Below are 22321 nucleotides of genomic sequence, written 5' to 3' on the forward strand. Positions count from 1 at the left end.
CAATGCTTAGTGGTGCTCTGTCATGCTTTCTCTATGATTTATTGCACTTTACAATACTTACAAAACTATAGTTATATACTGATATTGAAAAATACGTTTTTACATGTATGGAAGTGGTCTTGTTTAGATGTGTTAATGTCAAGCTAAATACATGGAAGTACAGTTGTGCACATGCAGTCCACGCAGTGTGGAAACTTAACCCACCTGTATTATACAACCTTAGTTAGCTGTCACTGAGAAACAGGCAATGTGTGGGGCAAAAGAGCACAAAGGTTTCATTTTTATATTTTATATGAGGTTGGAATGGAGGATTTACTGACATCAGGCTTACTAAAATGACCAATACAAGAAGCTAAACTTCTCGTTGTTGTTGTCTACTTTTTGTACAGTATTACTTACTCTGTGACTCCTGATAATTGTTGTCTGGTTAATGTAACACCAGGCCAAGCTATCAAAAGGGCTTTTGTTAAAAGGTAAAAAAACTAAACAAACAAATGCTGCCATTCTTCTCCAGCACCACCTACTGGTAATTGACAACTATGACATGAATGTGACTTCTGCATTGTCTGTGCAGGGAAATAAATACTGTACCGCAGTAGTGCCTACTTTTGAGAGCAATTCAGTAGCTTCATTAATCACAATAAAGGGTCTTGTGTTCTTCAGCAGCAGTATTTAGTTACTAATGGTTTTTACAGTATACGGCAATCTAAAATTGGTAGTTTTTAAACAATCAACACAAAAGTACCAATCCAAGGCTGCAATAAAATAACAGAGCCTCAACTAAAACACCAGGTTTGGGTACAATGTGGTTTTCAGGTATATCAGCTTCTAATCCAGACTCTTATTATATCCAGACTAGTATTCATAGAATACTAATTTATTGTATTACCACAATAGGCATGGTAGAATAAAGGGTGAATCACGTCAAAGTGACACATTCACTAACTGGGAAACAAACTCTTTCTGAAAAAAAAAAAAAAAAAAAAAAATCCTAGCCACTATGTCACTCTGTAAGCCAATAGGCACGACTCTGTTACTGCTTGCAGCAGCAGGAGGTACAAGCACATTTTATTTTTTAATTTGAACACAGTAACATTCAGTTACCAAAGTTACAATTTGTTTATGTCCAATTCAATATTTAATTAAAAACTATACAGAAAATAATATGTTCCTATTCACATGAAAAATAACCCTTGAATTGATTTTTATTTTGGACGCAAATATAATGGCTAACTCCAGCATGTGTTTGAATCCTTCAGAAATGTACTTCTCTGTGTATATTGTGCTCAAGTATTACTCATTGTTATCTACTTATTTGTGATTTTCCATAAACTGTATTTTTACAAAATGACAGTAAAAAGTAAGCGACATCTACAATTCAGACTGCAACTCCCAGAAAACGTTGGGACAGGATCACGTGTCTGTGTCACATGACACCCATGTGAGCGTGTCGGTGTGCGGTCACATGAGTGAAGATGGCTGCACCAGTGACAGAGGAGCAGTTCACAGCATTGCAGCTTCTGTTAAAGGTAGTGCCAATGCGGATATATAGCAATAATCCATGTGATTTACTGTGAATTAGGAAGGCCTGCATTTAGTTAAAAAGTGTTCAATTGAATAGCGTTACCTAAAGGCATTTAGACGTTGTTTTTAAACAACGTGGACATGAATAAAAAGAGTTTCAGAAGTAAATAGTTTTAAAAGTGGCACTTGTACGTTTTCTTATGTTAAAGGTGGAATAACGTGCCTGATGTGATTTGCTTACTTGTTGTAATTAGTCGGCGGGCTTGACAAAGTGCAGAATTTGAATTCGAGCAGCAATTTAAGAAGTCTGAAATTATAACTGCAACCATGTTCATGTATATAATTGATGTATGCAGAATGTCAACACATGTTGTTACCCAATGTGGAATATTATTTTTGATATATACAATATATATATATATATATATATATATATATATATATATATATATATATATATATATAGCTACCTGTGCGTTAAGCATCTGCAGAGGCAAGACCTGCTGTTTGATATTCTTGAAAATCCTTACAAACCAAGCTTGTATCTAACTGCCAAACATAGAGGACTGACCTGGTGGTCAGAGATCAAAGGTTTCACACAAGCCTTGTATGTCATCTGGTTTAACTGTGACAACAACCAGTACATTTTGCTATATTCGGGGGGACGATCAGTCCCATCTTTCGGACTGGTCGCATGACTTTGATCAAACTTTTACCATAACTTATTGAACATACTGTAGATCACACCACAGATTTTTTTTTAAGTATACTTGGATAGATTTGTTGTTTATTAAAAATGGGCTAAACATAGTACAAGTCTTCACCTTCTTTCACAATGTGTATGAATGTTTGAAAATGAATGTGCTACATGTATTTCAATGAACTCAATTACCTTACAAAACCAAACGAGAGAAGTGGGTTGTCTCTATCTCATTTAGTTTATACTACAGCACCAGTCAAAAGTTTGAGTACACTTGCTGGAAACTAGGTTTTTTTCATAATTGGCAATGTTTTACGTTGTATACGTTTCTGTAAATACTTGAAAATGAAAACACAAGTTACAATATACAAAACAAAACATAAGGATTATCAAAGCAATGTTCAAGAAAATTGAAAATTGACTCTATATCTTGGATTCCTCAAAATAGCCACCCTTTCCCTTAATAACAGCCTCACAAACACGAGGCATTCGGTTAACAAGTTTCAGCAGAAAATCACCTGACAGCTCCCAGCTCTTCTGCAGCAATTCCCAGAAATGTAGGGCACTTGTGGGTAGCTTTGCTTTGAGTCTTCTGTACAGTTCTTCCCATATAAATTCTATGGGATTGAGGTCTGGAGACTGGACAGGCCAGGTCATTAGATTGAGTTGTCCTTCACTTTCCTTCTTCACCAGATAGTTCTTGCACAACTTTAAGGTGTGTTTCAGGTAATTATCTTGCTGAAGAATGAAGGACTGCCCAACTAGCCGTAATCCTGATGGAATGGCATGCCTCTGAAGTATGCTATGATAGCCATGCTGGTTGAGCTTGCCATGGACTTGGTAAAGATCACCAACTCTGTCACAAGCAAAGCAACCCCAGACCACGACACTGCCTCCTGCATGCTTGACAGTGGGAACTACACATGCAGAACTCATGCGCTCACCCTCTCTGCGTCTTACAAATACTCGGCGGTAGGACCCAAATATTTTTTTGACTCATCGGTCCATAAGACCAACTTCCACTCCTCAAACGTCCAGTTTCTGTGTTTTTTGTCCCAGGCAAGTCTCTTCCTCTTATTCTGCACTCTTAACAATGGTTTCTTTGCAGCATTTCTTCCAGTTAGGTCAGCTTCACGCAATCTCCTCTGAACAGTTGATGTTGAAACATCTGTACTTCTAGTAGCATTTAGCTGAGCTTGTGTTTCAGGGGCAGTTAATCGCCGGTTTCGCAGACTTGTGACTCGAATGAACTTGTTCTCTGATTCTGAGGTCACCCTTGGCCTGCCTGACCTTGTTTGGTCCTCGTGCCACTTTCTTCAAATCGTTTGATGGTCTTGGCCACAGCAGTTACAGACACTTGCAAAGTTCTTGCAATTTTATCTTAAAGATTGACCTTCATTTCTTAAAGTAATTACAGACTGTCTTTTTTCTTTGCTTAACTGAGCGTATTTTGCCATTTTCTGCTCCCTTACATTCAGGAATGACAAACTTGTGCCTATGCTACCTATATTTATAGTAAGCATTGACCCTCACCTGTTAACAATAATTGGTGACAAAAGGTTAATTAGGTAACATGCTAGTTAACTCGGAGAACATCTAACAAAGACACTTTTATACTTAGGCCAGTGTTCTAACACCGTGTTACACACATTTCAGACTTTTAACTGACTTGGGCTTCAGACTGAAATCCGCTTGCTTTGGGTGACCATTTCATTGAAATTGACAAGATTTACATTTTCATTTAAAAATAAAATTTTTGATTTCCATTACACGAGAGTAGATGTTAAAACTTCATGCTGATTTGAACTCGGCTCTCGCCAAGATAAGCACCAACTAAGACGTAGCTTTACAGTAAACTAATGTGATCCATATGCGTCTCCATCCATTTACGTTTCCTTCCATATGATGATGTAGATATCCTTCTGTCTGGTGTTAATGGCTGAAGTGTAATGCTGGCTCCAGGGATCAGCTTATTTTGCCTCCCTGGCGCATCAGCACACACAACGGCTGCGATGCTGGCTCCGGGGATCAACCAAAGTGCGGCCTCCCCAGCGCATCAGCATGACAACCGTCTGGATTGAGCTAAGTAGGGTACATCTCTGGGGTTTTCAAGTGGGCACCTTCCATCCTCAGTGTTTCGTCGACTAGCCCACGACACCTCAAGAGGGCTCGACGGTGATTCTGGCGTCCCAGCATCACCCCCCTCCGTCCCCCACTCAACTCAGCCCAGCTTACTTACCTGTCCCCAGCCAGAATCTTTCCGTCTCAACCACAGCCAGTTGCTGCTCCTCTCTGCTGCTTCAGATAAGATTCTAAAATCCAATGTATATGTTAATAGAATGCAACTGCAACTGCACGCTTCACAATCATGTGATGTGCGATTAGTGTGCGACCATGTTCTGAGGTCGATTGTGTTTTAGTCGACCATTTGGTGCTACCCCTAGTGTATACATTTAAAATCTGGAAGTTGTTTGGGGTTTACTAAGGTTTCAAATCATTTCTTGTGGCGAACACAAGCTGGATGTTGTTTTCACTGTGGTAACCCCAGTGTGTCCCCAGGCCCCCTCGAAGGAGGCTGTGAAGCAGCTCTGTCAGGATGGGTTCTCGTGGCGTGGGACTGGCTCCGTTGAGAGCACAGCCAGCAGCCTGTCAATCACAGCCAAGGAGGCGCAGCAGGTAAGAGGCCTGGCCACGGCAACACAAGCTAGCCTGTAATAGTGCCGGGATAAGCATGTTTCAATGCTAGCCTGTATTAGTGCCGGGACGAGTGTGTTTCAATGCTATCCTGTGTTAGTGCTGGGATGAGCATGTTTCAATACTATTTAAAGCAAATACTCTCATTTTAAATTTTCTGGAAAACAAAAGTACAATTTGTTTTGTATTCCAGTAAAAAATAAGTCCCGGTGACACCCCATCAAATTTTAAAGTAAGGAGAGAAACTCTCTACAGTAGAAAGGGTGTTGTTACAGATGTCATTGATGCATTGGTTTTCTTTGCATGAAATCTTTTTGATTGTCATTTATAAATTATACCAACTTGGACATTTGTGGCAACAAATTCATTTCATGTAGTGTTTGTTCGAATATTCCAGCATTTGTCCCAGGGCTAATTTGTCTATTAGACAAAACAGCTGGGAAAGACTACACAGTCAAATACATGTAATTTCTAATTTATTCAGCCTGGTAAAAAAAAAAAACATTCTTAATAGTGGCTTAAATTTGTATAATGGTTTAAACAAGCAAGGTACTGTGCCATATCTGAAAAAATGCATGAGGCAGTGAGGGTGTTACCTGGATTTGAGCAGCTCCTAGGAGTTAGTGATGGAATCCAAAAACTGTCACATCCAGTCACAAGCCCTGTTCAAACTCGATTCAGCGAAAGCTGCAATTCTGGGATGTTGTTCATATGTGCAATACAAATTTTGTTTTTGATTATTTTGTGTTTGTATGATTATATAAAAAATATATTTAACTGTAAACATTCAAAGGATGAAAACTAAAGATATGTGGATGACTTTCGATTGCACTGAAGACAGGTTGTTTGGTGAAGCAGACAAGGCGAGACACTTGCTTTTGTTTTTGTGCATGCATAAAATGGCATGCGACACACAATAAAAATGGGTTTACACAATGTGTGTTGCTTGCACCAAATTAGCATTTTCTAACTGTTCTTCCAATAAAATAGCCCAATGTGTGGTTGTGTCTCTTTTGTCAGCTGCTTGGCGCTCTGCACAGTCTCTCTCACCACGTGTTGTTCCATGGCCTGTCTTCTCCTGAACAGCTCCTCGCTGTTTTCCCAGACACCTTCCACCCCAGCCTGAAGAACCTGCTCACCAAGATCCTCCTGGAACACAGGTGCACAGTCTCTCCCTCTGTACAGAACACTTTCCTGCTCACCACGATCCTCCTGTAGCACAGGTACACAGTCTCTCCCTCTGTAAGAACACATTCCTGCTCACCACGATCCTCCTGTAGCACAGGTACACAGTCTCTCCCTTTGTACAGAACACTTTCCTGCTCACCACGATCCTCCTGTAGCACAGGTACACAGTCTCTCCCTCTGTAAGAACACATTCCTGCTCACCACGATCCTCCTGTAGCACAGGTACACAGTCTCTCCCTCTGTAAGAACACTTTCCTGCTCACCACGATCCTCCTGTAGCACAGGTACACAGTCTCTCCCTTTGTACAGAACACTTTCCTGCTCACCACGATCCTCCTGTAGCACAGGTACACAGTCTCTCCCTCTGTAAGAACACATTCCTGCTCACCACGATCCTCCTGTAGCACAGGTACACAGTCTCTCCCTCTGTAAGAACACTTTCCTGCTCACCACGATCCTCCTGTAGCACAGGTACACAGTCTCTCCCTTTGTACAGAACACTTTCCTGCTCACCACGATCCTCCTGTAGCACAGGTACACAGTCTCTCCCTCTGTAAGAACACTTTCCTGCTCACCACGATCCTCCTGTAGCACAGGTGCACAGTCTCTCCCTTTGTACAGAACACTTTCCTGCTCACCACGATCCTCCTGTAGCACAGGTACACAGTCTCTCCCTCTGTAAGAACACTTTCCTGCTCACCACGATCCTCCTGTAGCACAGGTGCACAGTCTCTCCCTTTGTACAGAACACTTTCCTGCTCACCACGATCCTCCTGTAGCACAGGTACACAGTCTCTCCCTCTGTAAGAACACTTTCCTGCTCACCACGATCCTCCTGTAGCACAGGTACACAGTCTCTCCCTCTGTAAGAACACTTTCCTGCTCACCACGATCCTCCTGAAGCACAGGTGCACAGTCTCTCCCTCTGTACAGAACACTTTCCTGATCACCAAGATCCTTCTCCTGGGTTTCTACACCCCAAAGTAAACCTTTGCGGTTTTCTACTCTCCTTTAAATGCAATGCAATTAAGATGTAAAGTAACTTGGATTCAGCTGTCTCCCTGCATTTACATAACAGTTGACATTCACGTCTGTCAGGTTATGCATTGCTTCACTGTGTTTCAGTTTGAACAAGAGTAAAATCGTATCCAATAGACTGCTATCACCTACCATTGCATTTCTAGACCTTGAAGTAGAAAAGAAAGTAGCATATAGAACTAAATGGAGTAAACTGCATACCCCTTTTTTTCAGCCCTACATGGAGAAACGAAGCCCTTTCCAATCAAAGTAAGATATTTATTTTAATATTATTATTATTATTATTATTATTATTATTATTATTATTATTATTATTATTATTATTATTTATTTCTTAGCAGACGCCCTTATCCAGGGCGACTTACAGTCGTAAAATACAATGCTACAGTCTTAATACAATGCTGTTTATTTTAATTTATTTTAATCCAATTCTGTAGTAAAGTAAGATATTTATTTTAATACAATGCAGTAGCTATTACTTTCTCAACTGATTTTGCTTGTTTTAAATAAAGCCATTGCACTGTGCTACTCCCACAACAGATAAACAAATAAATACATATTCTTTGATGCCTAGTTTAATCACATGGCACTTAACAAATGAGTCATCAGCAGCAAAGTGAGAGGATCAAAATGTGACTCTCTTTAGCTTCAGAGACTGTCATAAACAGGGCAGCAGTGTGGAGTAGTGGTTAGGGCTCTGGACTCTTGACCAGAGGGTCGTGGGTTCAGTCCCAGGTGGAGGACACTGCTGCTGTACCCTTGAGTAAGTTACTTTACCTAGATTACTCCAGTAAAAACCCAACTGTATAAATGGGTAATTGTTTGTAAAAATAATGTGTAAAAAATAATGTGATATCTTGTAACAATTGTAAGTCGTACTGTATAAGGGCATCTGCTAAGAAATAAATAATAATAATAATAATAATGATTTGTTATAAAAAAATTGAAATTTTAAAACCGTTTGTGTGAACTCTATGGAGTTTGAGATGTTGCCCTACCAAAACTTTGAAAAAAACATATATGTATAATAAAATAAATAGATAGTTGGAAACGTGGTACAATTCTGCACGCAGTGAGTGAAGGGGAGATTTAAGATTGCAGTCGTGGAACTGACACAGTGTGAATGTGTACTCTGTGGTTTTAGTTTCCTTGCCTCAGCTTGTGGATATGGACTGGAGAGTGGATATCAAAACAGCTTCAGACTCTGTAGCCAGGATGGCAGTGCCCACCTGCCTAGTGCAGATGAAGGTGAGTCTCATTACTGTCTGCCTTCTTTTTAGTAGTCACTGAAGGGTTGCGTCTTGCCATTCTGTTTTTAATCAATAAGTGTAACAGATACAGGACCTTGCATAAGTATTCACCCCCCCCTTGGACTTTTCCACATTTTGTAGTGTTACAACCTAGAATTAAAATTGATTTAATTGGGATTTTTACCATTTGATTTACACAACATACTTAACACTTTGAAGATGCGAAATATTTTTTATTGTGACACAAAAGTTAATTAAACAAAAAAAAAGACATTTGTTGGTTGCATAAGTATTCACCCCTCTGAGTCAATACTTGTTAGAAGCACCTTTGGCAGCAATTACAGCTGTGAGTCTTTTTGGGTAAGTCTCTACCAGCTTTGCACATCTGGATGCTGCAATTTTTGCCCATTCTTCTTGGCAAAATTGCTCAAGCTCTGTCAAGTTGGATGGGGACCGTTGGTGAACAGCAATTTTCAAGTCTTGCCACAGATTCTCAATCGGATTGAGGTCTGGGCTTTGACTGGGCCATTCTAAGACATTCAGGTTCTTGTTTTTAAACCACTCCAGTGTAGCTTTGGCTGTGTGTTTAGGGTCATTGTCCTGCTGGAAGGTGAACCTCCTCCCCAGTCCCAGGTCTCTTGCAGACTGAAACAGGTTTTCCTCTAGAATTTCCCTGTATTTGGCTCCATCCATCTTGCCCTCAATCCTGACCAGTTTCCCAGTCCCTGCCAATAAAAAGCATCCCCATAACATGATGCTGCCACCACCGTGCTTAACCGTGGGGATGGTGTTCTCAGGGTGATGAGCAGTGTTGGCTTTGCGCCACACAACGTTTTGCGCTAAGGCCAGAAAGTTCAATTTTGGTCTCATCAGACCAGAGAACCTTTTTCCACATGTTTGCTGTGTCTCCCACATGCCTTTTGGCAAAATCCAAACAGGATTTGATATGGATTTTTTTCAGCAATGGCTTTCTTCTCGTCACTCTTCCATAAAGCCCAGCTTTGTGGAGCGTCCGGGTTATAGTTGTCCCATGGACGGTTTCTCCCATCTCAGCTGTGGATCTCTCCAGCTCCTTCAGAGTTACCATTGGCCTCTTGGTTGCTTCTCTGACTAATGCCCTCCTTACCTGGTCACTAAGTTTTGGTGGACAGCCTTCTCTAGGCAGTCGCAGTTGTGCCATATTCGTTCCATTTTTTAATAATGGATTTAACGGTGCTCCGGGGGGATGTTCTTAGTTTGGGATATTTTTTTATAACCCGACCCCGATTGGTGCTTCTCCAGAACTTTATCCCGGACTGATAGCTCCTTGGTCTTCATGATGCTGTTTGTTTAGATATGCTCTCTAACAAACTGTGGGGCCTTCCAGAAACAGGTGTATTTAATCTGAGATCATGTGATACTTTAATTGCACACAGGTGGACTCCATTCAACTAATTAGGTGACTTCTGAAGGCAATTGGTTGCACCAGAGCTTATTTAGGGGTGTCACAGCAAAGGGGGTGAATACTTATGCAATCAAGACTTTTCAGTTTTTTATTTGTAAATAATTTTGAAAAATATGTAGATTTTTTCCCCCACTTCGACATTATGGACTATTTTGTGTAGATCAGTGACAAAAAATCCTAATTAAATCCATTTTAATTCCAGGTTGTAACACAACAACATGTGGAAAAGTCCAAGGGGGGTGAATACTCATGCAAGGCACTGTATCTTCCCATATACAATGGCATTATATTAATATACATTAGCAGAGTTTCACAGAGCCGATTCCCACTAATCTGGGACTACCTAACCGGTACCAGAGTGTAAGAAGAGTGCTAATCAGGGTCTGTAAAACCAGCCGTCAGCTGTAGATTTCATGAATCGATTGATGAGACGGCATCATAGTATTGGCGGTTACTAGGTAAGGTTTCTCTCACACTTTTGTAGAGAAACCTGTACACACCAAATTAAAAAGTGTTTGGATCCAAACAATTACATGGCTGCGTGATTTGCGTGGTTACGTCGCATCAGTGAAAAAAAAACAGAAAATAGTAGAAGGCCATGCACACTGCAAAAAAAGATGTAGTGTATCTAACTTGAATGTGGTTCTATTGCTGTTATACCCTTATTTTAATGTCCTTATTTTAACCACAATGAAACCTAAACGGTAGGAAATACTATGCTACTTTTTATTACAGGGTTTATTATTATTATTTGTCCATCTTTTGATAAAGATAATTTTATGTTTTATCCATAAATGCAACACAGTGCCTCAGCATTTTGTGTGTTACACATGGGAATGATATTTCTGAATTTAGCTTAAGCTCTGTAGAGTATATGCTATTCAAATTTAACAAATTGGTCCCGTGGCATAACGGTAAAAGCCAAGGCTCCAGTCGAATCTAGGCTGCTGGTTGCTGGGCTGGCAGGCTGCTCAGCAGCAATGCAATTGTCCGGATTGCCGGTGAGGTTTAATTTCCTGGTCAGGGATCTCTCTGCCTCTCGATGCACAGCTACCCCCTGTCTGCCAAGCGCTGCATTGCTCTCTGTGTGGTTTCCGCGGTGACAGCTGTGCTCCTCCGAGCAGTGAAGCTGTCATCAGAAGAGGTGCTCAGTGTAACAATGAGGAGCTGCTAGGGAGGAGCAGGGCGAGTAACTGGTTATTATAGACAGCCAAAAAACATGGGACAGTTCATACAATTAACAATAATAGTTAAGTTAAAATGTGTTGTTTCTTTATGTGGATCATAATTATCTGTATATATGAATTCCAAGCAGAACTACACAACATCCTACACTTTGGCCTTGAGCAGGTAACACAAATGAACCAATTAAACTGCTTTAGGAGAAGTCAGGAACCAATTAAATGTTTCTGATTAAACAGGCTGGATTGATGCTGCCAAAGTTGTGAATTCTGAAGACATTTTAACGGGAAGACCCGAAGCATAGCCAATGTGAAACTGATCTATGACTAGGGGTATGCTAATAAAACATATAAAAACAATTGCGATTTATGTTGAAAAAGATACTGCAGGAATACGTACAACAAAGCAGAAAGCTAGGGAAAGTAATGCACTTGTGTTTTAAACCTACAGCCTGTTCAGTAACACTTGAACATGAATTTGAGACCCCACATTGTGTATCCCATTGTACCCCGGCCTCTCTTGTTCATTGTACATCATGAGAATATTCCTCATAGCTTTCACATAACCGGTAAAAACAAAAATAGCTTTGCACACTAGTGGATTCTTGTAGCTAAATACAACTCGCTTTGAATTATATTTAAACATCAGACAACTTTATTATGATTTTATTATAATGCTGTCTAATAAAAATTACAGTAATACAACGTTTTTTCAAATTCATAGCTCTACTAAATGTATTGCAGTTAGTTTATTTTCATTTAGTGTGAACTGAGTCATATATTTTGATAATGGTTTTGAAGCATTCAGCGACACAGAATACAGGTTTCAACACCTCAATTATCAGCAGAGACAAGCGACCAGCGGGATCGTCTACATATTCTCAAAGTGGGTTTATTTGAACAAGTTATTTACATCTTTCAAAACATTTACTGTAAGAGAAGACATTTTTTATACAAACTCCTGAGGTATAATAATCATTTGTCATAAAATTGGAAGCTCACTGGTGCAGTGTCATGTGAAATGTAGACATCAACGCAATAACATATGTCCCAGTGTTAACATTATTTTGAATGGTTTTGCTGTAGGTATTTGGGCTCTATGCCAAAATGAAATAATTCAATAAAGATTTGCACGGGGTACTCCAGGGTACCGCATTCACTTCTCCTTTCAAAAAATAGTTAATTAAAGGAGGAAACACTGTGAAGATGTGTTCTGAGCTTGTTATCAATAAAAAGTAGCTTATAAGCTTTCCCATTTAGCTCAGATTATTTACAGGCGATACCCAGTTAGTTTAGAAAGACAATGTTACAGCTTTTTGCATTCCTCATCTGGGAGAAATTAAATCCATGATGAGTTCTCTCTCATTTAGAAATCAAAAATCAGGCAATAATCGTTTTAGGATCTACGTGCTTATTTATGGGGAACCTCAGGCTTGTACACATTCTTCCTATTACCTATGCATGTAGAGTTCTTCTTTTATTCAATCATTATTTGAAAGTTCTCACAAATATAAGTCATCAACTTAAAGTAATTGTAGCTAGCAAAATATTTCCTTACCTCTTACCCATTACAGATGATGTCTAGTTAAAACTCAATGATTCTTTCCTGTTTCAGGTCCAGGACGACCCATGTCTGTGTGGACCTAGGCCGGGGGTTTCCACGGTAACCGTGGAGCTTAGCAAGGAGACCCTGGAGACCATGCTGGATGGGTTGGGGAGGATCCGGGACCAGCTCTCCGCCGTCGCCAGCAAATAGGCCTTAGACAACACAGAGCTCTGCATGTGCTGAGGAAAGGCAGTTTACTCATCCTTCTTGTGCTGTGCCATTTATAATGGACCGTAAAAGGACAGTTCAGTGCTTTTTTTATGCACTTCCCCTTCAACATCTCTGAGATACAGACTTCATATGTGTTATAAAAAACCTGCAGGTAACCATGACTAATATATAATTAGTATTTTTTATACGTGTCAGAATGCAGCCACGTGACTTTTTGGTTTCCAGCCAATAGGGGCCACATGCTTTGAGGTATTGACTTCAGATTTACACAGCTGTGTTCTGGGATTCTCTTGCGCAAGTTATCATCATTGTACACGTAGTCCAATGTTTATTTATTTATTTTTTAGAACAAGTGATCAAATACTGTTTAAAATGTGACATGCACGGTTTTCTTCTGTATTTTTCACAGTAGTGATACCTGAGTGGTTGAGCTTTTCAGGCTGTAACTTCCTCTCTGAAATTATAATAAATGTTCCTTTTAAAATATGTAAAAAAAATAAAGAGTTGCATTCTGTGATTGTGGGTCAGGTGTCTGAACATTTCTACAATGACTGTTGTATTTCCTGGGTAAATGTACTTCTGTAAATCATTTCGGGAAGAAAAAAGGAATCATATCATAACCCTATATCAATTTTTTTTTTGATTAGGACAAAGCATGATTAAAAGGAGCAGTTATCCTAAGAGGATCGTCCCTTACTAGAATTACAAGTCTATGAAGAAAAAGAAATCCATTTTATGTTTTATACTAGAAAACCCATAAATAAATATTAGGTTTTTATCTTTATTCTTACAGCATGTTCTCACAGAATGCTCTTGAAATTTATATTGTTACCTAACAGCTAATTGAAAAATAATAAAAAAAAAGCAACTGATAAGCAAAATACAGACAGCAATTAACTCAACAGCTCAGAATCAAATTAAACATTTGTCAGCGGCTAAAAGCACTTACAGCTATGGCCAAAAGTTTAGCATCACCTAGAATTTTAGGATTGGGACATAAAAATACAAATAAAATAAGTGCACCAGCAACTGTCGAGTAGACACGTAACAGTAGATGAGGAACAGCTAAATGAAATACAAGAAAACAAAGATTGAAAAAACACACAAAAAACTACAGCATGGGCTGTTAATGTACTTAAAGACTGGTTTAAAGAAAAAAATCATTTTAAGGAAATAAGTCAAAAGAAAATCCAAACAACATAAGGGAATTTTATGCCAGTGCAAGAAGTTCAACTGAGGACCAGTATTCAGTCTCCAGTTTTATAATGCTGAGCTGGACTAAATAGATAATTTAACAGTAGAAGTTTTAACATCTCTGCTGACAGCGAGTTTAAAACCAACAAGATCGTATTCCTGTCAGTCATGAAAACTTTTAGAAAAGCAGGTAAAGACAAGGCCAGACACCACCCCCCGAATTACCGGCCTGGATTTGAAGTGTCTGCAGGAAACTGAGGTACTGTCCCCTGACACCGCAGTCGGATTGGTGTGTAAAGTCTGGTTTGATCTTCAACTTAATCTGGCACGACTTGGACACGAGGGTGTCCGACAACTAACAAAATATCTTTTGAGATCTGAAAGGATGAAAACGGACTTGAATATGTGTGCCTCGCATATAACGAGGACACAAACTCACCTGAAGATACAGCTTCAGCATCCATGGCAGCTGCTCCCCTTACTTCCTCGGTGTCATTTGAAACTCCACCCATCATCAGCCTGTGCTCAGTCCGCTAGTTTCTAGTCAGATGCCACTTTCGATGCAGAAATTCACAATAAACGGACATGTGCAATTTATTTTTAATACGCAAACAATAAATTAAATTAAATTTGAGACTATATTACACTGCGGATGTATACACAATAAAAGTTTCTGGTTTTGTCTTAATTTAAAATGTGTTTTAATTATTTTAATTATTTTTCATAAGCTGTATAACCCACTTTGGCCATGCGGTTCCGATGATATATACCACTTCTGAGGTTGTTAAAGGCCCTTGGCTGACCCCTCAGGTCTTATCACCACCCCAACATAATTTTGATATTTTATTTAACATAACTTAATCAAAGAAACTACTAAATGATATCGCAAAAGTCTACTGGAAGCCAAAATAGTAGTACAATATTTCAAGTTTTTGTTAAGCGTATGGAAAATTACAAAGCGGTATGTAATTCAATTTGTTAACGTAACATTATTCAGCAGGTTTCATTTGACTTTGTGAAGCAAAATGTGTTAGTTCTATAGGGTGATGCAAAACTTGCATTAGCTGTATGAATCCAGTACTGTCATGGCTAGGTTCAAAGCATGGAAACTAATTGTCACATGCAATTTGAAGCAAATGCTTCGATAAACTTAAGAAGTGTAGTTTTTTTAAAAAGTAAGATTTCTTAGACATAATTTTGCTTAGGTAGGTTATTTTTGGACAGCCTTGTTGTTATACGTTTTAAATATAAATAAATCAAGTCCTAAGCCCCCTAACCCAACACAGACCCAACAAGGACTATTACTGAAATAATAGCAGTTTGTCTAGGTAACCCACCACATGGAAAAAGGAGCTCAGAGTTACTCATATTTACCCTCAAGCTGTTCTTGTCAAGAGGGTAGTTATTTTTGTACACAGCACCCTTTCTCTATCACGTCACACCATCGTCCAGTGGAGGATTTCTATACACTTAACCAATAATTAACCTACACTGCCACATAGTTTATGCATGGGTTCCATTTAAAACCAGTTTCTTAGTATCTGAGCTCGTTCATTTAAGTTCAGTGTTTGTCTCTTGTAAGATCTGGAATAGTAACCAATGAAAGACCAAATGAAGTAGACAAACAGGATTAGATGTTATCTGCTGAACATACAAAGAAAGACTTTTTCCTAACGAAACTATGCAAACACTTGCAAAAATGATATAATGTTCTGGGATAATGTTAGAGTACTTGGCAGTGCCAGAACACGTTGTCTTATTATCATTGACGATATGTATATTGCAAATGATGGATTCCTGGCAATTAAATTAATTTACTCAGCTTAACTTAGTGTGTAGTTCAAAGTTATACATGGGACTACTTTATTGGTGTAAGGATATTTAATAAAAAAAAACAGAATACTTTTTTGCCCTAAACATGATTTATGCTTTTTTTCCCCTTCAAATCCACTGTTTGACCTGGCTTATAAATGCAATAAGGCCCTTCAGAGCATCCATATACGCTGAATATACAGAGAGAGAGAGAGAGAGAGAGAGAGAAACTACCTCAAATTTCTTCTCAATACCAAATACTAAAAACGACCAAGCAGCAAGTACCACTGTAGTTTTACAGCAGTCCCCACCAGCGATTTAATTCATAATCCAAGTTACAAAACATGACTGAAAGTCTTGCTTCAGCTGTGTATACACACTGTGTTTGTGTGTTCACAGCCAGTGGCCAGAGCAGCAACACAGAGAACCTTCACAGTTTACCTGGAAACCGTTTGGGGCCTTGCATAAGAAGCACAGCATGTTTTTGTTTAAATATTCTAAATGGTATGTAAATATAATGCAATGAATCTACTCTGTATCTTATTAGATATTAGTCTTGTGGTATAAATAGAATAAACTACGGATCCCCATTGAATATGGAAAATACTCAAAGTGCAGAAGGGTCAAATAAACCATTTCAAGCTTTGCTTTTGTGTATATTTTCAGTATTCAATGGGGCTTCATCGTCTATATATACACCATTTTATAGTACAAAGAATGTGTCATAGACAAGCAATATATTGTATACTGTAGACACAAAAATAAGATATAGTAAGTACACAGTGACGATGCATAAGGTATGCGTTTATCCAATAGATACTTCGTTTACTGAAAATGTTCCAATGTGTTGTTTAAAAACAAGGCTTTTAAAAAGATTGTTTTCTCTAAGTACAGGGGAATCTACCCCCTGGCCCCTAGACTCCACCAAACATTCTACAAACCCGGCACCTGTGATCAGAGTCAGCTTCTGCTCCATTCCATTACTGAGTAATAAGAGAAAGGCTGAGCTCCATGGAAAGCAATGGGAGACAAGTGTCTGATTGTTGTTTGCTAATTCATTGATACTTGTAGCTAGAATAGAAGTTGAACAGAAATTATATTTTGTGTGACACTGCAATAAATACTTGTGCTCAAGATGTTCATTGTTTGGTCTTTGTTATTGATGAGCAGTGGATTGTTGGTTGGGGGTCATATGGCCACATTAAATAAATGCAGTATTGTTATTGTGCAACCTGCTGCATAAACATCTTGTGCAATTGTTCAGTTAGGGAATAAGTATCTGCCACTATGAACTTAGCTCAGGGTGAATGACCCTAGCAGGGCAGAAGAGAGCCCTGCACATAATTAGAGGGGGCAGGGCCCTGCATGTAAATAAATAGTGTGTGTATTTATCATGGGTGAATGTATTATGATTTCAAATGTATGGGTGGATTATTATTTAAAAGAAATGTATTTTGTGTTTAGTTAGAAACACGTCGTTTTATTATTGATTTGAATGTGTTCTGGCAGAGGTGGTGTTAACAGCTCATCTCTGCCAGATAATTTGTGCAGACTGTGACCATCTCCGGACTGATTCATTGCACTATGTAACACAATTTTTGTTCCTGGGTAGTAAGTATTATTTCCTAATTGCTTATGCCTCAAAAGTATAGAAAATGGCTATTATTCCCCACAAACTTTGCTTTTGTGACCAGGACAGTGATATTTTGAAATTTACCTATTTCCAATGAGAAAACGGGCGAATTTGTGTCTTTTTGTTCACATAAAGTCAGAAAAAAACAACACATGAATCCAAATTAACATGTATTTATACTAAAGTAATACAAAAATGACTACAAAAGATTTAGAAGTGAGTAGTTTTTCGAGATTTACAATTATACTGTAAATCACTTTCACGAATCAGCCCCCAAATGTGGTCTCCCATCATATTCTCATTATACTGTCCTTGGTAGCAGCGTTCAAAGTCCAGTATATCCTGGTGGAAGCGCTCGCCTTGCACCTCCGAGTACACTCACGTGTTCTCCTTGAATTTATCAAGATGAGCATCAAGGATATGGACTTTGAGGGACATCCTACAGCCCATTGTGCCGTAGTCTCAACTAGCTCCACATAGTTTTCGGCCTTGTGATTGCCCAGGAAGCCCTGAACCACTGCGACAAAGCTGTTCCAAGCCGCTTTCTCCTTACTAGTGAGCTTCTTGGGGAATTCATTGCACTCCAGGATCTTCTTTATCTGTGGTCCGACAAAGACACCGGCTTTGACCTTTGCCTCAGACAGCTTAGGGAAGAAGTCTTGAAGGTACTTGAAGGCTGCCGACTCCTTATCTAGAGCTCTGACAAATTGTTTCATAAGGCCCAATTTGATGTGCAGTGGTGGCATCAGCACCTTCCAGGGGTACACCAGTGGCTCCCACTTGACGTTGTTCCTCCCCACAGAGAACTCGGTCCGCTGTGGCCAGTCCCGCCTGTGGTAGTGCGCCTTGGTGTCCCTGCTGTCCCAAAGGCAAAGATAGCAGGGAAACTTGGTAAAACCGCCTTGGAGACCCATCAGGAATGCCACCATTTTGAAGTCTCCTATGACCTTGATGCCATCTCAGAAAAATGCAGATATGTATCCACTTAGGCAGCTGGAACTAAACTGAAATGGTGGGCTTAAGGCCCCTGTATTTATACAACTATTTATATTACTGGAAAGTTCTAGAAGTTACTCCAAGTTTACTCAGCACTGAATCTATCTGGAATGTTCTGGAAAATAGGTAAATTTCAAAATATCACTGTCCTGGTCACAAAAGCAAAGCTTGTGGGGAATAATAGCCATTTTCTATACTTTTGAGGCATAAGCAATTAGGAAATAACACTTAATACCCAGGAACCAAAAAAAAAATAAAAAATTGTTACACGGTGTTACAGCAATATCCTTTTTGTAGCAAGGTGACCAGAACTGAACACAATATTCTAGGTGAGGTCTTACTAATGCATTGTAAGTTTTAACATTACTTCCCTTGATTTAATTTCAACACGTTTCACTATATATCCGAGCATCTTGTTGGCCTTTTCTATAGCTTCCCCACATTGTCTAGATGAAGATGAATCTATTATTAATAAATAATAGAATTAACAATGTTTTATCACGTTTGAAGAATATCATAGAAGTATTAAAGAACAATCAAACGAGAAACAATTAAAACCAGTTACTGCTTTCAGTCAGGCATACTAATCTAACTAAACCACCTTACATCATGCATGTATTAATTCTACTCATATTTAAGACATCTATACTTCAGGCAATGAAATTGATTCAGAGATGTCAATCAGTAGATAAAGACTTTTCAGAGTCTCAAACCAGGATTACACTACAGAGGCTGGGTTCAAATTTCCACGAGCTCAGTCGAGGATCGGAGGTCAGAAAAAGAACGCTTTGGTGTCGTTTGATTAAAGTATTTATGTCCAATTTTTCAGTTGCCTACCCATCTTTCATGATGTGACCACAACCCCCTCTCATGCAGTATGTGTTACAGAATGCACATACTGCTCTAAGTAAATATAATTAAAATGCATTACTTTAAGTAAATATAAATCATAAGCTTATCACATTTAATTAATAATTTTAGCATGTTAATTACACATGTTGATTTAACACCTTCACAGAAAATAGACTTCAGCCAACTTCCTTAAAAACCCGCCTTTAGCGAGCGATTCTGCAAACCAAACAACACCCTGACCTTTTGACTGATAAAACTACACTGTCTAGATGCCTGTTACTGGGTACAAGTTTGAGAAAATGGTAGAAAAAGCCTCTAACTCTGGCCTTGTTCATAAATACTTGCGGTGTTGCTGCTTCACTGAAAAGGTGTTAAAAGAAAAGACAACTATAAATCATATTTTAGAGAAAACTGGTGCTAGTGACCAGAAAGCATAGGTTCATTTTTTAATTATGGAAAATGCAGTATGCAACTATACTTTATGATAAACACTATTTAGCAGCAACCAAGCAAGCTCTTCTCTTCAGGTCAAGAGGGACCTCATCTTTTTCTGTTCCCCTCTTCTCCCTCAAACAGCAAGGCTGGTCCCAGGCATCCAGTATCTTGCATCACAGGTATGGTAATCTCTCTCTGATTGGCACCTGTAATGTACTGCACCTGCCTCAGTCAGCTCCCTACACTGTAGACATACCATTCTTCCCATGGCTCTCCAGTCTACTGGCTGTTTACACTTGAGGCAGGTTGCTCTTATTATTTCCTTTCCATTGTAATTAACCACTGGCTTTCCTGAACTAACCTCAGTATAAACACAACATCTTCCAGGAGAGCAAACTGTACAAACTCTCTTTTTAAATGGGCCTGTCTTAGCTGGCACTTGTCACAACAACAATCTAGGTGTCTTGGAGAAGCTTGTTTATTCTTGGAATTTCTCACTCTCAAACCACATCTTGTGGAATCCCCTGCAGGACAGTTATGGAAAGTCCTGTACTTCTCCACCTCAGTCTGCTCACATAAATACACTAATCTGGGCACACCATGGGCCATTTTAATGTCTCTAATATAATATGGACTTGCCTCCATATTATTATTTTATTTCTTAGCTGACGTCCTTATCCAGGGCGACTTACAAGATATCACATTATTTTTACATACAATTACCCATTTATACAGTTGGGTTTTTACTGGAGCAATCTAGGTAAAGTACCTTGCTCAAGGGTACAGCAGCAGTGTCCCCTACCTGGGATTGAACCTACGACCCTCCGGTCAAGAGTCCAGAGCCCTAACCACTACTCCTCTGTGCTGTAGTCACAGTCAGTGAGTATTTACAACAACAGACAAGGAGCCTACCTGAACACCAGTATTTATTTTATGTATTCTCCACACGTGCCAGGCTCAGGGGTTTTGATTAACTCTGTGACACTCACAGGTAGCCTGTTTTACTGTCTTCCACACAATGAACACAAGAAGGGAACTGTAAACAGGTCTTTTTATTTCCCTGCAGATATTACTATAAGACGGATGGAGCGTGTGGACAGGATGCTGGTGTACAAGTCTGGGATGAAAGTTTACGGCTGGAAGGAAGACAAGCAGCACTAAACTGAGGCCACATGGAGCCACTGGCTTTTTGCATTAATTTCATTTCTGAACAAATTGTTTGACAATTGGACATTTGGGGATTTTAGTTTGTCCTGGGGACAGCTATGGAAAAAGGTATCTTTATGAAGGGCCTCTACACTAAAAATAATGTTTATAGAATGTTGATTCACATACTAATAGTTACGTGCGTCTACTAAATTGATCTAAACTGTTTATCACCTAATAAGGCTCTTTGTGTACCAAGGGAACTATTGCCCCTTTTCCACCTGCACTGTGAAACCAGCCTGTAAAATTCCCCGTCATTCCATTTCAATATCACAGTGGGGCTGCAGCCGCTTCCCTCTGAACTCTGCGACCATACTTACTCTAAATGAATTCACCAACCTATAATATTTATCAGACAGTATAATATATTTATAGCTCTTTTTTTCCTGTAGCTAGATTTTTACAGTATGTGAAATAACTTCTTGTTTTCCCAAGACACATGTAAAATGTGTGACACACAGACAGACAGTTAAACACAGACACACCTCCATATATTTCCACTATTTAACTTTATTACAAAACTGTTCTGTGATTCAAAAAATTAGGGGCATAGCCTACATTAAATAAATTGTTTGTGGTGCTGACAGTTGTAAAAATAATGTTTTTTTTTTTTTTTTTAAGCATCGTTTTGTATTTGAGATCAATACAGCTGAAGTTATGTAGTTCAAATTGTCAATGTTAACATTGATAAAATCTAAATAAACTACATAAAAATGGTACTTACTGAGTTCGGCAGCAGTATCAAATCCTTCAAGAAGCTGCTTGATGAGATTCTTGGATCAATAAGCTACTAAACCAAACGAGCAAGATGGGCCGAATGGCCTCCTCCACTTTTTTATGTTCTTATGTTCTAAATACTCGTATGTTTTGTGTTCCATTGATGTGCTGCTAGGTGCATCAACCATATCGGACTACTTTTCACTTCATGTTTTTAACCATAACTTCACGACACGAATCAGAATTACAAGGCAAGAAATCAGACAAGCAGCAAGCATTTCAGCTAGTTTTTTTTGTGTACTTATTCATATCTTTAGATTAAAAATGTTACTTGTGGCTCATACAAATCAATATAATCTTATTTATTATATTTATTTATTTCAAAATAATTTTACAAATTAAAAATCAAACTGCTCTGATGGATGTTCAGAGAAAGCCCTGCTTTACTGATTCAGGTGAATCTGTTTACTTAATTATAGGCTTGATGGGACTGTGGTAATAATTCTATATGTCTAGAGTTTAGGTCGACCACATTCATATTTCTATTAATACGATGTATATTAATACATTAGCTGAATTCAAAGGTTCGTAACATAAAATGTAATGTTAAAAACTATATACTTTCCGGATTTATTCAAAGTTCTTAATATAAATACTAAAAATATATTCAGGATTTATTC

General features: G+C 38.8%; 1 protein-coding gene across 2 annotated transcripts; it reads left to right on the forward strand.

The window, feature by feature from the left end:
• The first annotated feature begins 1396 nt into the window (after positions 1–1396).
• On the forward strand, positions 1397–13313 carry LOC117432161 (COMM domain-containing protein 9-like). 2 transcript variants are annotated; one of them, XM_059002396.1, is made up of 6 exons: positions 1397–1529; positions 4773–4900; positions 5939–6078; positions 7359–7393; positions 8289–8392; positions 12635–13313. In XM_059002396.1, exons 1-6 carry the CDS (start codon positions 1466–1468, stop codon positions 12773–12775), a joined length of 612 nt encoding a protein of 203 aa, XP_058858379.1. In that variant the 5' UTR covers positions 1397–1465; the 3' UTR covers positions 12776–13313. The 2 variants fall into 2 exon arrangements, with proteins under 2 accessions (XP_058858379.1, XP_033909578.1); XM_034053687.3 differs by having other exon boundaries at positions 1400–1529; positions 4784–4900.
• Positions 13314–22321: the final 9008 nt, after the last annotated feature.

The sequence above is a fragment of the Acipenser ruthenus genome, chromosome 27 (genome assembly GCF_902713425.1).
Source record: "Acipenser ruthenus chromosome 27, fAciRut3.2 maternal haplotype, whole genome shotgun sequence".
Lineage (NCBI taxonomy): Eukaryota > Metazoa > Chordata > Actinopteri > Acipenseriformes > Acipenseridae > Acipenser > Acipenser ruthenus.